The 18,341-nt window shown below is 41.3% G+C and overlaps 1 protein-coding gene across 1 annotated transcript in view; it reads left to right on the top strand.

Annotated features, from left to right (window-relative positions):
- Positions 1-12,458, top strand: part of trim71 (tripartite motif containing 71, E3 ubiquitin protein ligase) — a 29,076-nt gene extending 16,618 nt beyond the window's left edge. Inside the window, exons 3-7 of the mRNA XM_047605224.1 lie at positions 1,148-1,282; positions 5,155-5,397; positions 5,592-6,089; positions 6,462-6,602; positions 6,838-12,458. Coding sequence (XP_047461180.1) covers positions 1,148-1,282; positions 5,155-5,397; positions 5,592-6,089; positions 6,462-6,602; positions 6,838-7,410 — 1,590 coding nt within the window. The 3' untranslated portion in view covers positions 7,411-12,458. The remainder of the gene's footprint in view (positions 1-1,147; positions 1,283-5,154; positions 5,398-5,591; positions 6,090-6,461; positions 6,603-6,837) is intronic.
- Positions 12,459-18,341: the final 5,883 nt, after the last annotated feature.

Here is an 18,341-nt window from a genome sequence, read left to right as displayed (position 1 = left end):
TGGAGGTGGGCGGTATGTGTCTTAAGACAGGGGTTGCAGGTCACGACCTGTAGGGGTTTAACTGAACTTTGATCCTTGCGGCTAATATCACAAAGCAAGCCTTATCCCACCTCCCCTTCGTCCCTGTGAGGTCCAGTTCACCCTGTGACCTCCCAGAAAACGCAAGAGGAAAAGGAAGATAAAACTCAGAGGGGGTGGGGTTGGGATACAGACAAAGAGCAAAATGTGCTTTTAGCCCGAATTCTTTGTCATAAATGAGAAGACCTTTATTTCATATGATTGATTACTTAATTAATCAAGGTATTAAAAACATTGTACAAAATGTGGCTCTATATGGACAGATAGGGCTAGTGGTTTAGTTTGAGGAATACTAACATTTTTTTTTACAAATGTACACTTATGCTTAATTGCTGATTTAAATAAAGGCATTTGCTTTCATAGCATATAGTAAAACGTTTGAAATTCTTTCCTGATTTCCTTAGTTATCAAGTAATTGATCAAAGAATAAATAAAGACGAACATGCATTGGCAACCGAATACTCTTTAATATTCAATTCTGTGGACAATCAGTTCTTAAAAGTAGGGAGGTTCAACACTACACTATATATGGAAAAATGGCTTCAAAGGTGGTGCTCTCATATGATTATAAATATAAGGAAACAAACTTGGCGTAAGAGTTGGGGAAAAGGGTCCTGGTTCTGCAGGAAGTTGCACCATGTTGTGCAGTGTGAAGTGACTTCCTATTCCTGACACATGTTTCCTTTTCCCCTTTGAATGAGCCACTAAATGTGACAAAGGAATAGATCACATAAACTCAGTAGGTGCTTTAGTAGTGACCAGCCTTGAAGATTTCACATATGGTGTCCTTTATTTTAATGTTTCCTGATTGTGTGCATCCTGTTTCTGACAGTGCTCCGTATCCCTTCTGAGCAATTAAACAGATTTAGACATTTCTAAGCTATCCTTTGTCACAGTGCACAATGAGAGTTTGACTAAATTTGACCTGGTTTACTTCAAATGCTTCTTTTTCTGTCTTTTTCTTTGCTTTGCTTGTGTGCTTGCTAGTGGTATATTTTTACCAGCTTCTGTCTTGAGAAGGTGTTGTGTCACATAAGTAATATCATATCATTGTGTTTTGTGTTCTCAGCTAAGCATGGAGAAAGTCCAGGCCATGGCAGAGCAGGTGGAGATCAAAGCTAAGGTGGTGCAGACTGAAGTGAAGGCCCTTGTCCTAAGACACAAGAAAGCTCTGGAGGAGAGGGAGTGTGAACTTTTGTGGAAGGTGAGCTGCTAACTTCCCATCAGTATTTAGTCTACCAGACCGTTTCTTGTGTGATTTGAAGATAACCTTTATTGCCAGGTGCACTTGGCTGACTAAAGCCAGATTTCCATACACACCTTATCTCTTTACCGCCCCACACACCCCCAGCTTTTTTGACTACCTTTTCCATTGCTTAGGAGTGATCCCCGCTCCTCTCGGCTTTGCAGGCTTTAGCCACACCCACACTTGTTGCTACTGGCAACAGCAGGCTGCACAGTAAAGTTATGTTCCAACAACCAGTGAATGAAAGAAAACAACCGTTATGCAGTTATGAGCTTTAAACTAGAACACAATGAACATAAGAAAAGATAAAAAATTAGAGGACTGCGCCGATGGTGTAGTGGATTCAAGGCAAGCTTCCCTACTGGCGCTTCGTGGTCTGTGGCCATATATTGCATACAACTCCTCATACCTTTCGAACGTATTGTTTTGTCCCTTGCTGCCTGATAATCGGCCTTCATTTTTTTAAAGTTTTACCGTCCTGATAAAGCCAAGTTTGACCATTTCAGCCGCGATCCACTGGAAAACCTTGTCGTTCCGAGAGGTCCCGTTCATCTCCCGCTGTATACTCTCTTCTCCCAACAAGGGCAGAAAAGCCCTCACCTCTGGGTTGGTCCAGAATGACATTACTTTTTCAGTCATCATTTTAAAAAAAAAAAAAAAAAAAACATACCGACACCAGAGCAGAAAGTTGAAAGTGAGCAGCTTACTACTAGTCAGTACCGTCTATCTAGTCAAAACATCCTGCTTTGTACCTGCCGCTGATTTTTCTGACCAATCAGTAGTAAGAACGTCACATTTTCGGCCCCGATTCACCTACTGCAGACCGAGTACAGAGGAGGTACTAAAAAGTACCCAGAAAAGTATCCCTTTGGCCTCGTTCCGCCCACCTTGTAACAATGGAAATAGCGATTTAAAGTGGGCAGTGCGGGGCGGCTCAACCAGCTCAACAGGCACAAGATAATGTGTTATCTGTTCATGCAACAACTCTACTCTTTTAGTAAGAGACATTGTTATAAGTTTGATGTCCTCAATGTCGACATGTTACAAAAATTAAATGTATAGATGGTGTAAACCCGCTGTAGTGACCTCACCCATTGATGCTTGGATTACTGTCTTGAAGCCTCAAGGTTTACATTTTCCCATTGGCTCCTTAATTATGAGGAATCAAATGTGGCTTGTCAGTTGGTCTAGACCAGACATGTCAATAAAGCCAATTACAGTCCCAAACACACCTCACTTTGATAGTTTAATATTCATTATGCACTTAAAATATATATAATACATATTAATGCCTATAAAAGACCAAAAAGATCGCATCTCATCTTATCTTCGACTACCGCTTATCCTCTCTAGGGTCGCAGGGGTTGCTGGAGCCTGTCCCAGCTGTCATTGGGCGAAAGGCAGGGTACACACTGGACAGGTCGCCAGTCTAACACAGAACTAACACAGCAACTAAACAACCATCCGGACTCAAACAGCTAGGGTCAATTTAGAATCAGCAATCCAAGTAACAAGCATGTCTTTGGAGGTGGGAGGAAACCAGAGTACCTGGAGAAAACCCACGCAGACACTGTGCCGCCCCGGAACAAAAAGATACCATACTAATATTAAGTAAGCGGGAGTTACTGCAGACATGTTAATTAAACTTAGTTTTAGCTAAGTGTACTTACTAAGCAGTCAGCAGGGAGAACAAGGATGTGTGCATCTACCAGAGCAAATACTACTTCCTGGGTTGGTTAATTGAGGCCACGTCCACAAACAGGATTTTTGGGTGAAAATGCATCAGTCTTGCATTTAGGCTGACCGTCATGACGGATCCAGCGTTTCTACAACTAGATGTGGTTTTGTAATGGATCGATATTTAGGGAAAAAATCTCAAAAAAACACCAAGAGGAACAGGAGGAACAAGGATAGTTTTGGTATGTGTGGATGTGGCCTAAGATAGTTTTGTCCTAATTATAAAGCCAACCATTTACTTGGCGCGTTGGCATGAAGTCTGCACATCAGGTGAGGGACTTCAGTGTCAGGAAAGAGGGTTTCTGGGTAACTTAGAGCCTTCCTTCACACATAAGAACACAAACTCTAAATGTAGTAGGTATTGCAAATTTGACACCTAATATATTAAGAGCAATTGCTATTTTGACCTTATATTGCATGACTATTACTTACGTTACAGTCAGTGATAACAAGCACATACAGACTGTGTTGTGCAGTGCTCGTCTCCAGTCTGTGATTCCTGTTTGCAGGTCTGCTTCTTATAATAAAATATTTTAACATGATGCAAGGCAGTGCTGATGTTGTTCCAGTGAATAGCATATACTCTAGGGAGTTTTTGTAGAGTTCTTGTCAGAAACACAACCGATGAGGGCTACCAAACCAATAACCTGACATAACTCTATCCAAATGATGATGCTGATGTTTTGTGAATCTATATTGGGACTCGCAGGCAAAAACATGACACATCTGGAGAGCGAGTCTTTGTCTTGTGTATGCTGCTGTGTAAATATGTAGGGCAACTATGTGTTGGTCTCGTTGGAAAACATGAAGGTCTCACATTATCTGTGTTTGCTCTGCAACTCTGTAAAATACACACTACCTCAGCCATTCTTCTCTTCAGCTTGTTTTTCAACTGAGGAACTGAATCTTATCTGTCAACCAGAGCCTTTTACTTGAGTCTTTGTCCTCCGTGACTATAAAGTGTAACTCTAGTCTCACAAATGCAAATTGCTGTTTCACTTATGCTAGGGATGAACAAAAGATCCCTCTCTTTTGGAGTCTTTGTTTCTCTCAGAATCCCTCCCAACTATCAGAAGTCTTTCTAACCATACAGGCAGTTAGGCTATTGTGTTATACTCTTTTTGTTAGGTAACGGTAAATAAGAACCCAATCTCTGCTTCTCAGGTTCATCCACCCTGTTTAATGCTTTATACTGAATGACTGTACTGTAACTTCATCTAGCTTCTCACAATGACCAAAATGTGTTATGGGTGAATTAGTTTTTGTTTGTTTGTTTGTTTGTTTGGCTTAATAATTGAGTATTCAAAAATTTTAGAATTTCTAAAAATAAAAAATATTACTATATGTTTTATATATATTAGTATAAGACTTTTTTAACTATAGTGCCAATCTATATAAATCTCTATAAATAGTCGGGTATGTTTCAGTTGTAAAATAAACTTTCCTCTCATCAAGGTGACAGATTATATGTATGACATTTAAAAAATAATAATAATATTACACCTACAAATAGTATAGTCATCTATGATTTCAGTTGACCTCCACCCTAAGGTGACTCTCTGTCCACTTTAAATCATATATATAATTTTAATGAAGCATTCTCACTGTACACTAAAATTGTCATACCTACAACAGAATCATAATTGGAGAACAGGCAACATCCTGCAAGTCAAAACCTATTCTTTCCCTCTGACAGACTTGGCATGGTCAGCACATTGCTGCCACCTGGAGGTCAGAGTTACTGCAACCAGTTTGTGGTAACATAGTTTCCAAAAGTCCTTCAGTCTGTTATTCTACATTCAGTTTTATCTGTAACGCTGAATAAAGTGGAAGAAGTGGCAAGAAACCACATTCTGGACAGCTTTTGACAATAGTCAAGCTACATTCAGGTGTTAATTCAAGCCTAGTCATTTTGTTTCATATCATAATAAATCTTTACATAGGGTTGTTGTGTTGAGCTTGTCATGTTAACAGTTGTGTTAGCAGCACAAAACAAAAAAACGTAGATTCAATGAGATTGTGTGCATTTGGTGTGTCAACTTGCATTTGCTATTGGTATAGCCTAATTTGCTACTGTGGATCTTTGCTTCCAGGTGGAGAAGATCCGTCAGGTGAAAGCCAAGTCTCTGTATCTTCAGGTGGAGAAACTACACCAGAGTCTGACCAAGTTGGACAGCACCATCGCTGCAGTCAGCCAGGTGCTGGATGAGGGACACCACCTTGACGTGCTGCTGGCCAGGGAGCGAATGCTCACCCAGATACATGAACTCAAGGCTCTAAGGGGCCTGCTGCAGCCACAAGAGGATGACCGCTTCATGTTCACTCCTCCAGACCAGGTCAGCACTGGAACTATGCAAACAGATCTTAACCTAATGACCTTAATATTCAACTAATCAACAATATTTCAACTAAGTAACATTAGTTGATGTAGACATTGGTTTGTGTCTGGTATCCTTTGGATACTTTAAACTATAGTCTCATTTTGCAAATACACAAAGCAGGTAAACCTTTCCCATCTTTGTTCCCACAGGCTTTATACATAGCCATCCAGTCCATGGGTCTGATTAGCAGTGGAGCCTTTGCTCCTGTCACCAAAGCCCATGGTGAGGGTCTGAAAGGTGCTCTCCGAGGCAAGCCTGCCTCCTTTACTGTAATTGGATACGATCATGATGGCGAGCCCCGTCTTTCTGGTGGGGACAGCATGTCTGCAGTAGTCATGTCAGTCACAGATGGAAACCTGTCTGCAGCGGAGATAACAGATCACCAGAATGGCTCGTACACTGTCGGCTACCTGCCCAAATGTGAGGGGGAGCATCTTGTGTCTGTGCTGGTGTGTAACCAGCACATCCAGGGCAGTCCCTTCAAGGTGATGGTGAAGTCAGGACGGAGCTACGGGTGCCTTGGCTCCCAAGTGTCATCCTTTGGATGTGAGGGGGAGGGAGATGGTCAGTTGTGTCGTCCCTGGGGTATCAGCGTTGACAAGGAGGGATACGTGGTGGTGGCTGATCGCAGCAACAACCGCATACAGGTAGAGAACAACCACCAGTGACATATATAATGAACATATATATACTATACATATAGTGAAATACACGTTGATTTAATGGAATGTCAAGCCTCCTCCTCAGTGGGCGGGGTTTAAATGTTGACAATGAAAAATTAAAAGTAGCACTTAGCTGTATTTCGTTAGCCAAATAGCATAATTGCCCAAGTTGTTTTTTCTTGTTTTCCAAAAACGTTCAAATATCACTTAGGCAATTATGCTGTTAGGTTAATGATTTGTTGTTTGTTGTAAAATGTAGTGGTGGCTAATGCGAGTTCACAGGAGAGCTGGTCCATGTAGAAGGCTCTATTGTCTGAACTTGGAAACTGAACCAAAAAGTAATGTTTCTCTCTCCAGATATTCAAGCCTTGTGGGGCCTTCCACCATAAGTTTGGCTCTTTGGGTTCTCGGCCTGGTCAGTTTGATCGTCCAGCTGGGGTTGCATGTGACAGTCAGAGACGAATCGTTGTTGCTGATAAGGACAATCACCGTGTACAGGTATGAAAACACATTTGGTTACAATCTACAATCCTGCTTGGAAACTTAGTGTAATAGCTGGAATTGTGTTATTCACACTAGGAGGCAGTTCACAAATGGTCTCTGTTCCAAAAACCTGAAAAATGTTGCCTTCTGAAAACTCATGCACTGTTGTAAACATGACTTCTCATGCTTACTCTCCCTGTACTCCACATGTAAACTTGGCCGACTCTAAGGCATTTGCTTTGTCTGACAGGTGTTTACTTTTGAGGGCCAGTTCCTGCTGAAGTTTGGGGAAAAGGGTACCAAGAATGGGCAGTTCAACTATCCTTGGGATGTTGCAGTCAACTCTGAGGGTAAGATCTTGGTCTCAGATACCAGGAACCACCGTGTGCAGCTCTTTGGTCCAGATGGCTCTTTCCTCAACAAGTATGGCTTTGAAGGGGCCCTGTGGAAACACTTTGACTCTCCCAGAGGAGTAGCCTTTAATCATGAAGACCACCTGGTGGTGACCGATTTCAACAACCACCGGCTCCTGGTTATCCGGCCAGACTGCCAGTCCGCTCGCTTTCTGGGTTCCGAGGGTACTGGGAATGGGCAGTTTCTGAGACCTCAAGGCGTCGCTGTGGACCAAGAGAACCGCATCATCGTAGCTGACTCCCGTAACCATAGAGTTCAAGTATTTGAGCCCAATGGAAACTTCTTATGCAAATTTGGCACACAGGGAAGTGGGTTTGGGCAGATGGATCGGCCCTCTGGTGTGGCTGTGACACCTGATGGAGTCATTGTGATTGTTGACTTTGGAAATAATCGCATCCTCAAGTTCTAAAAGAAAAGTCTATTTTTTGACATTCTCTCCCTCCATTTGCCCTTTTTGCAGTTTTTTATAGAAGGAAATGGAGGAGAGAGAATGAATCAGCAGAAAGGAGGAGAGCTTAGAGATGATTGGGGGCACGTTGAAATGAAGGGAAATTAAAACTATAGATTATTTTTTTCATTTCCATCACTATTCTCCAGATCCAGTGTCTGTGGTGATTACAACAAAGGGGACCTCTACAAATCGATAATCAGTAGAAAAAGAGCCATATTTCCCTTCCTTTGTCTCAGCTGCTCTGAATTCTCTCTTGGAGCTCTCCTTAAAAACACATCTCAGGGAATTTCTCACTTCTTGAAATCTTGTACCCTCTGCTCCATACCTACCTCATTTAGCTCTTTATGAATGTACTCATAGTCACTGAGCAGAGGTTTTAAGTCCGTGAAGTTTTACAAAGAAAAAAGTCTACCTCTATACTTTGTTATTTAAGAGAGACAAAAAAGAATAGCCTCTTCAGTTGATATTTGCACAGGATTAATGGAATTCTTGCTGTGCATTTTGAAATATGAGTTAAAGTGACCCTCCTGAATGTTGTTGCTGAGACAATACTCAGACCGCTGTAGAGGCTGCATGATTTATTCTCAGTAGAAGACTTCGCTCAGAGAGGAAACTAGGGTACAGTAGTGTCCTTTAATGTTCTTAGACTAGTTAGTGTTTCACATATGCATTGACCTTTGTCTCTGTTTGACTTTGTGGAGTTAATAGTATCATGATAGCCTAAGGAGACTGTGTGAAGCGATGCCAAACTTGATAGAATCAAAATGAGCTCAGGTCCCCTTCAGAGTGATTAAAATTAGCAGTACTTTCAGGCTTTTCCTTTTTCTTAACTGACTAAAGCTGATTTGATGACTTTATTGAAGAGTACAAATATAATGTTCAGGAAACCGGCTCTAAAATGAACTGATCCCCACGATAATCCCTGTAATACACTTACCCAAAATATTTGACTGGCTTCTTACCCCACCTCCCAATTGCTTCTGAAGACTGGACAAACAAATGTTTTTGGTTTTCAAAAAAAAGGTGTGTGATTGCTATCCAGTCTATGCAAGGAGAGCAGTGTCTTCTATGAATGGGATGACACACCAAAGGCATTTGGAGGTGAATCCTTCAAGATCTAAATCTGTTGGTCATATAAACGTAGAGATTTAATCATATAATTGAATGACACCTTTTTGAAGAGGCATACTGTGTGACAAAAGCCTCAGAAGAAGGCACCCAATGTGGCTGTCCAGAGGACGTTAATGACATCAAGTTAAAGGCTTACTATTACAATCCTTAGGATTTAGATTGTGGTTGAAAGCCACTCACTTTGGTTCCTCGGGGGCCTTGTCCAGTCCAACGAGAGGGCAACATGTCAATGCCCTGCCCTTTTTATTGATGCTTTGAGATGAGGAGACGCCTCCAGATTGAGCGTTAGTAGGCCAATTCCTCTAAAGATGGAGGTCTACAGACCAACTATTAGTCAACCAAAGTTAGAATTTCTGCACATGGGCCAACTGAAGATTTGGCAATTAAAGAAAGTAAAAATCCCCTTTAAAACATTTTCTTCAGTAATCACTGTTGAGAAGTCTAAATGGAGTTCATAGCACTGTCTATGTTAAGCTCAGAAGAATTGAGTGCTTGGGTCACAGTTTTTTGTGCAGGAACACTTGAAGGTCCTGCCAAGACTGAGACTCCTGGCTGTGTGAGTGAATTTTGAAACTAGTTCCTTAAGAGACGTTTGTGTAGACAACAGGATACCTGCACCAAAGAGAGACCCTTTCTCCCCTTTGCATTTATTGCCCCAGCTTTTCAAATGATGCTACAGTTTTATCAATACTAGACGGCCTGTAGGCTCAGAGTAGCATCTCAGATTAGCCTTGCTTGTATCCATAACTAAATCCTAAATCCTATAGATACTAATTATTTGTGGTTAAAGTATTGTGGGGTTTAAAATCCTCTTGCCCTTTATTCAAGCCGTGTCCCACTGGAAGCACTAGACAATTAAGGCTCTCTGCCCCTTCCTGGCAAAGGATCTTGGGACCCATGAAAATATTCACCGACTGGCTCTCACCTCTAAGGAGAGGGTTGTCTGCACAAGATCAGGATTTACATCCTCAGATATCCTTTACCTCTACAGTCATTTTACCTCATTTCTTGTACTTCAAATTCTGAATTACCTCAAATATGTCACTCATAGCTACTGTGCATTTAAACATTCAAATACCTCAACTTGGTGTTCATTATGAATGCCTCTTTTTACTCTTTTATTTAAGCATACCTCATAGGATATTTATACCTTACAAATATACCTCATTATTTGAATCTTCTTGTGTCACAGTACAGTACATGTCCCATAGCCCTAGGACCAAAGATCATGGTATTGTTTTGAGTTGAAATGAAATTTGTATCCTGGTCATCGCTCCATGCTTGCAACCCTGAACAACGTTTGGTTTGTTGAATCTACTGTAAATTGCCTGGTAAATTTTGCCTTTTCTATCACCAAGAAACCAAATATTTCAGAAAGCATTGTGCCAAAATGATCTATGAGAGTTCTGTGCCAAACAGGGTTGGCATTTGGACTGCGCTGTTGTAGATGACAAATGTCACTGGACCATTATAGCATAGATACAAATGTTTAAATCAGAGCACCTGAGGTTAAATCCTCTTCCTCTGATGGGATGCACTTAAAGAGGGCAAGGCCCCGTTTATCTTTACCTCATGATGATGATGAACATGCCGATTCCACTTGTACTTTGTTACTGTGCACCAGGAGTGAGGGGAAGAGGAAGTGGCCTCTTTAAAAATAACTTCACATGTCCGCCTTTGAATGCACATGAATTACCTCAAAATTCAGCACAATTTACCAATATTTTCAGTGTGGACTTTAGGATGCTTGATGTTGGTTCTGGAGGACTTTGACTTAGGTCGACCATTCTGACTGTGACACAGACACATCAGAAGATCGCGCGTGACAACAAATTGATTTGGTAGTTGGCAGGAGCTGTTGGCACATTGATGCTGATCCAGTTGGAGTCCACAGACCCTGCTGCTTTGACCACAACACCTAGTTTCAACCAATAAGTATTACTCTATGAAATGTTCATACATGTTGCATCAGGTTTTTTTTTTTTTAATTAAGATTGCAGAATTCTATCTTTAAGATCCTTAGGTCTTCACTCTTAAAGAGGAAAATGAATTTTAAACCTGTATTTGTTTTTCATTTTGCATGCTTTAAAAAGTCTTTGTATTATACTGATGTCTCCCAGATAGGTGTTGAAAAACTCAGATGGGGTGGGATGGTTTTACCAAAATGTATACCCAAAGATGTGTATGTGTGTGTTAGGATTGCTTTGAATGGAATTAACCTCTGACCTTTGCGATTGTATTTCCTGTTCTCTCAAGGCTCTGCAGAGCACAACCTGTTCAGCCAGCCTTGCTTCAATTCCTCAGAAACAGTATGGGCAGAGCTTTCAGTTAAATGTGGAAAGTTGGTGTGGCCCTTGATGATTAGTGCTTAATTTTATTTTACTCCCCCTAAAATGCATTATATGGGAAGGCATATTTATGTAGTGTCCTTTCACATTCCTGTAATTTTAGGAGGTTGTAGAAGCTTCCTGCTGAGTGTAAATTTACCTTTCCAATAGCGATAAAGCCACAAGACGGCCATTTTGTGTCATGTGAGAGGCAGCTAGGTTTCTCTTGCATTCATCTCCGCCTCTCAAAATCAGAAAGTGTGGGGATGGTCACCAAGTATGTGATCAGTCAACTGCACTCCTGCTCTGTTTTGCTTTGATTTGTTTTTTTAACTGGGCCTCTGTTTTTCTTTTTCTTTTTTTTCTTTTTTGTCCACCATTCTATTTCTGGCATCTCACAACTTTAAAGCAGAGAATAGAGCAAAGCTACACCAGGTGACACGTGCAAGGTCATAGACCTCCTTTTATAATGATTGTATACGCTAAAGAAAGAACAGGAAAAAAAGGTTGGAAAATTTAGAAACAAAAAAAAACTCAGGTAGTTCTCAGCAGCCCTGTGCTGCAGGTGTCTCAATGAAATGTGTCCCGTAGTGATAATCTAGTGACTTTTTTTCCTGTTATGACCTCTCAGTACTAGTCTTGATTCTTTTTGTGTGCTCATTTGCATATTAAAATACAAATTATTTCTCAATCTGACAGGAATTTTCGATTAGTTTTCCCTAAATATTTTTTCTTTCAAGTTTAGTTTCTTTTATCTTTTCAAAAAAGTACAAATACTTAACGCCACTTGATGCTCATTGGCCCTTTTAGAATGTATTTTGTGAAGAAAAGGGTTAAATGGGATCTTGTTGATTCTGTCTCGCTACTGCCAGCTGCTGGAGGAGAGACCACAGAGGACCTCTTAACATGTGATGCTAAACGTTCCACACCAGCGGTACTTTGAGTATTGGGTGTTATCACATGGTTGGAGTGGAACATAACGGTGCTGCTTCAGAAACCAGCTTTAACATCGCCCCATACTGGAGCAGTGTGGAATGTTCTCCCAGCAGCCGGTTGTGTGTAGAGTAGGTGTTGTGTTTGTGCGCTGCATTTTTGTTGTCTAAGCCGAAATCCACTGAATGTATCCTTCTCACAGTCCAAGAGGCAGAGTGAACCAGCGTGGCCAGCTGAGTTTAGATGGGTGCTGCTGGCGCTTCCTCATCCAAGCCACTTTGTGTGTGTGTGTGTGCGTGCGTGTGTGTGTGTGTGTGTGTGTGTGTGTGTGTGTGCGTGCGGCGTGTGCGCGCATGCACATTTGTTTGTCAAACCTTGTGTGTGTATGTGTGTGTGTTTGCCAGCACACTTTCCCGCCCTCTTAACACACACTCACACGTTGTGCTGAATGGAAGTGCAGATGTCAGGTCTTCAGTCTAAATAAGGCAAAGGAGACTATAATATATTGGCCACCTGCTTCTCTCTCTGGACTCTGTGGACTTTAAACATTTCTTATGCAGTTCTTTGATTGTTTTTGTTTACACTTAAATAAAGTTGTATTTCTTTGACTTCAAATCCTGTGCCTCTTTCTTCGCTTTAACACAAATATCCATTTGCCGTTGCGATCCTTTCATCCTTTCTGATGACTTCAAACTCAATATCAGTTATGCTTGGTTCCATAGTTTCATGTACAGCCAGGTCCACACATATTAAGACACAATTTTCTTAAGTTTGCTTTGGTGCACCACCACAGTGGATTTGAACTGAAGCAGTCAAGGTGTGACTGAAGAGGAGTCGTTCAGCTTTCATGTAGAAATACGTGTCCAACACTTGGCTAAAATGAAGGAACATAATGGGAAAGGTCAGCAACTCCAAAGAAGTCAGTGGTACACAACTAAAGTGGATGATTGCAGAATTTTTCGCAGAATACTTTTAAAGAGTTAGGCATATTATCATTAAAGTCTACACAGAAGCCCTACTTCAGGATGCAAACCCCTGAACTGCTGGTAACACCTGAGACTAGAAACGCTGTCTGTGAAATGGCTCTGTCCCATTCCAGATTGATTAGAAAATTCTGCTGCTCACCCACAAATGTCTCAGTGGAACAGCTCGACCACAACCTGAGGCTGTGTCATGGTATGGATAGCTCAATGGGCCTGGGCCACCGCTGATGTGACAGAGGGCAAGAGCTTGCAGAATAGTTCTTAACTCTACAGTGTTAACAACCTGCTCCTGTTCAGATTCAGCCAAATGCTGTTGATTGTACAGAGTTTTACAGATGGCACAGTAGGCAATGAGAGAGGTAAAGCCCTTCTTTGCCTCAGTAAATGAAATGTAAAGGGCACCTTGTATTCACTCAATCATTCACTCATTAAGTGAGAGTGTTGAAGAAAAAAGTGAATATGGAAAGACCCACAAAGAAGTAAGGAGTACATTAGTTAGACCTACACAAAACTCAGATTAGACACATGTGACTCAGACAGAGATTAGGTCTCTAAAATGCAATCTCAGTGCGACGTGTCTTTTACAACAGTTCTCAAACTGGGGTCCCTGAGCCATAGCTTGGGCTCTGCAAAATAATTTGTAATGAATTCTGTAAGTTATGCCATTTGATTTAAAAAAGTGCATGACTGCTGTGCCAATAAAACAAACGGATTAAACCGATTGCTCCCTCCTACATTAGCTTTGGGTCAGTAAAAAGTCTCATATGATTGTGACACCATGTAAATCTGCCACAAGTCACTCTCCTGTATTTGCCGGTTTACTCATGAGGCACCTGCTACACAGCTCCTACGCTACTTAGCATTTCTTGATTGTGACAATGGACAAGTATTTCAGTACGTCCACTTCGAGTGATGCTAAGCCCAAGGTCTAAAACAAATAATTCCTGTGGCAACCGGAAACACAAGTGGTAGTAAACATTGGTTTAATTGGTGTGAGGAGTATGTGGGCGTCCTCGAAAGCTTTCCTACCTGGTAAGGGGTCCCTAGCTCCAAAAGGTTTGAGAACCTGTTTTACATGATCGGATCACCCAGATCGTATCTTAATGCAAGGTCTGAACAGGCCCATGAATCCAATGTGTCCTCAGTCACATTAAAGACAACTATACTCAACAGGATTGCTCCTGTATCAGCGGAGTTTCTCTCATTCATTCAGGAAAAAACTCATGTCCACTATTACAAATGATCACCTGAAATTAAGTGATGTTTGTTTATTAATAATGAGAGCTTTTTTTAAAAAAAAAAAAAAAAGTCTGTCATGTAGGAAGAATTTATAAATTAAAGTATTCAATATGAGTACACAAGTGTGGTTCTGTGTTTCATCACTGATGTGGTCATGTTGATTTTTGAGGAGCCACATTGAGTATTTCCTCAATCACGAATGTTTTCATTTAACTTTATTACCTGAGGTTATGGTGTGTGTGGAAACTTCCAGGGTTGGAGCTCTAATCTGAATTTTGTGGAGGTTTTTTTATGCACACTGCAGCCGGAGCTCAGAGCTGACACAGTGAACGGTTCAACCTGCCCCAGGCGGAAAAACACACCCTCTGTTACGTCACAACTGGTCTGTAAAGTCACGAGTTTCACTGGGGAATGTAAGAGAGCAAATGATTATTTAGTAATAATACTTTCCATGACCAACTGGGGAAATATCATCCATTGATTCAAATCTCAGCGGAGGAGTTTAGGATCAAAGTACTTTCCTGGACACATTTTGTTTAATGCAAGTTGTCAAAGCAATCAACTTTTATTTAAGTGGAGGGTGTTGCACTTGGTTGAATTGTCCTTGTATTTATTTTTAACCTTATCTAAAAGTTGTTATAACTTCACAGTTTATGCAGGATCTTTCAACACACTGCACAGTAATGTTTAAAAGATGACTGTAAGGCCATATTGACATATATACAGTCAATGTATTGGACTCATAGATCACAGGCTTCTTTCTCCCCCTAGTGGTGATGACAGGAATAAAGATAATGTGTGTGTTCTCTTAGTTGCCAACAAACAAGTCAGCGGTCAGCAAAGACCCTTAGGCTGTTCAGCTTCTTTCTCAGCCTCATGTCAAATATTTTCCTGTACAGGAATAGTTTTGCATTGATTTTAATATAATTACTGACTCTACCTGAATCTTGAATTTTCTGAGTTGTATGCGTGTAGGCGGAGAAGTGACAGAGAGCAACTCAAGAAGTAAAGACAGAAGTATGTCACACAGGACGATGCCTGGAAAACACTAGAAGACACGCAGTTTGATGTGAAAATGCAAATTGCTGGTTGGTGCTGGATGCCGGTCATGATATCGAGATTAGATTATAATACATTAGATGGTAAATGGTTTTATTTTTGTATAGTGCTTTTCTACCTGTTGCTACTCAAAGCACCTTCCAGTCACAGTGACACCCATGTACCCATTCACTCACCCGTTCACACTACTGGGGCTTCAGTCAACCCTCCGGTTTATGGACAACCCCCTGTACCTACTGAGCCACAGCTGATTAGACTAAACAAAAATTACTGTCAGTGCATAAAGTACAGGCATATCAAAATACAGTTTGGCACAGAAGGCAAATAGCATTAAAAAAAAGTGTAAATGTAGTTAATGTTCTTGGTTGGTGTACATGAGTTGTATGTATACATGTATACATATGCACATAAATGCATTAATGTATACATACTGTATAAACATTCATACATAAGTGCACATAAATGAAAGACCCAGGGATTTATTCACACAGTCAGTATAAAGTGCATCAGAACCCATCAACTGTAGTTCTCTTCTTTCACAACCTGATGTCAGCAGAGCTTCATTTTATATTCTCCCAGACTGTGGGTGCGTTACGTACTATATATCCGTAGCAAAATATCTACTGTGCTCATGGAGGGTGGTGGTCTTAATCAGAGCAAAAGGAGGGATGGATCAGAGTGCAAACTGTGTCAAATGTCTTGTGAAACAAAGTCCTCCAGGTCCAAGGAAGAGAGATGCACAAGTGCAGGGGATGGGAGGCAAAGACAGAAGTGGAATGTTTGAACAGAGATGAGTCGAAAGCTGTAGGTTTACAGAATTTCAATGACAAGACGCGGCGCAGCATCGCTAATCAAACACAATAGCAGGCTGGGGGGGACCTCAAAACACCCACAAGCTGAGTTTGGAAAACCAAGAGCAAAGGAGCACCTGTATGTGTGAGCCCCCAACAGATGGCTGGGAGGTCCTCAGTTGGTGTGCGTCTTTGCCTAGATGTCTGCATCAGCTGTATGTGTGTGAGCGGCTGTGCGAGGCTCTCAGAGGAGCCAATTAGCTGTAGTAGACTGAGATGGCACCGCAGAGGACAGAGATCCAGGCCGCTTTGCTTTGGTGGTGACACAAACCCGGCTGTTCTGGCAGAATCAGAAGAGAGCATCAGTTACCTGCAGTCACCAAAGACCTGGATCACATGTCCATAGTGTTATCATACTTGTGTGTTCTGTGAAGGGATACACACTAAAGACACACTCAAAAATCAATTAAAACAACAATAACAACAACAAAAAGCTGTAAGACAACTGAAGGATACAGCTGAATTAATAAACTGTGTAGTTAAAAATAAAACCATTGCATTATTATTATTCCAGTACTACATTTATTTAATGATGTGGTCCTCATTTAACTTCATATTTTCACTTTTCATGACCTTTCATTTTTAAAGTCGAATTATTCGGTAAACTAAAGTAAAATAAAAGTGAAAATATGATGAAATACATATATTCTTTAATTTTACAAATGAGCCCTGCGATGGACCAGCGACCTGTCTAGGGTGTACCCTGCCTTTCCTCTGATGATAGCTGGGATAGACCCTGCTGCCCCCTAGCGGTTATAGAAGATGAGAATAAGAATTTCACGAATGTTAGTAGTTTTTCAATTATTTGGGCTATAATTTGTCCATGTATTTATTTAAAAATCATTTAATCATTTTAATAATGTCAGTACTTTAATACGCTTACAGGCAGACCATAAAGATAAATTCAGAATTCAGAACTGCTAATCAATCAATATTGATTTGTAGTCTTTCTCCTCTCCAAGTCTTCACATGCATTTTAAAAATTCTTTTGCAAAACCATTGTGGTCCAGCAGATCTGAATGTGAATAAATAAACCCAACCACGGATTCTATTTCATTTATTTTTTAAGCATCAGAATAAAGTAAGTTTTTGACCTGAGACACTGAGGCGTGGGAGGATTCGACCAACCCCACTTGTACAGAGCAAGCACTTGCAGCTGACGTAGTCTTGACGCTGAGGTGATGCCGGGCGTGACGTAGTCAAGACCCCAGAAGAATGTGACCTCACACCCAGCCCACGTCTTCCCCCACCAGTGCATGAAGTGCCTTCATTTCCAATTCAACGCTGGTGCTGGGGAGAGACGTTACTCTGAGTTGTCAGGAGGGAGGGGGCAGGTGTGTAGCAGCAGCAGCAGAACCAGCAGCGGGAGGGAACCAGTTAGACAGACAGACATTGATTTTGTCTTATATTTCACACTCTTCAAAGACTTTTCAAGCATATTGACTCCAACTCATAGCCAAGAAATATTTACTCTCCGCCTCATCAGTGGAGACAACCAAGAAACAACCCTGCTCGTGGGATAATGAGGCTTTTCACTCAGAAAGATAACAAGGTACACAAAGTAAAAACATGTGAAGCAGCGTTCTGTCACTGGATCTGAGAATTACAAAGAGAAAAACATTAGCTGGAACTCTTTTGTGGTGTCATGTAACGTGTCTGGTGTCACTTCTTTCTGTTGCCTCTTTCATGCCTGTTGTCGCACCATGAACAGAGCTGTGGACAGACACGTACAGACAGATTTAGCTCAGCAGGGGGGTAAATATAAGGTGTTAAAATCATCCTTATGTCTTGCAGCGACTGTTGTTTATTTTCTGCCGGGCCATTTCATTGCAGGCTACGATATTGTCCTCTTATATGTCCTCTTAGTGTACAACTAATAGCGACTCCCCACTTCATCCTTTTGTAATGCACATCTTTCTTTATGCCACGATGCTCCTTCTGTCAGCAAGGAATCATCTCAGAAATAACGCAAGTACCATGGAACTGCCATCTTGTAGGGAAAAGAAAAGAGCGCCTACTTTTAACCCATTACTCTCACTCACAGAGACATTCACACCCATCTGTAAAGCATCCAGAATGCACTTCCGTATTCATGCACACGCTCTCCTACACCGCCGACAATGGCCCTCAGTGGAGGCTAAACTCAAAAGACAATGTCTACTTTTCTGCCGAGGCAGATCGAGGTGACATGTTGAGTCATACTTTGGCTCATTTTCCTCTAGCCAAGGACCTAGCTGTGTATGAGAGTCTTGGGATGGGACAGATGAGCGTGGATGACATTGTGTTGACGTAGCAGCTGTGTGACATGTGGTTACTTATAGCCACTGTATTATACGATGTCCTCTGATTAATTTCTTCCACGGATA

This window comes from Mugil cephalus, chromosome 14 (assembly GCF_022458985.1).
Source record: "Mugil cephalus isolate CIBA_MC_2020 chromosome 14, CIBA_Mcephalus_1.1, whole genome shotgun sequence".
Classification (NCBI taxonomy): domain Eukaryota; kingdom Metazoa; phylum Chordata; class Actinopteri; order Mugiliformes; family Mugilidae; genus Mugil; species Mugil cephalus.
This window is presented reverse-complemented; position numbering and strand designations above follow the sequence as displayed.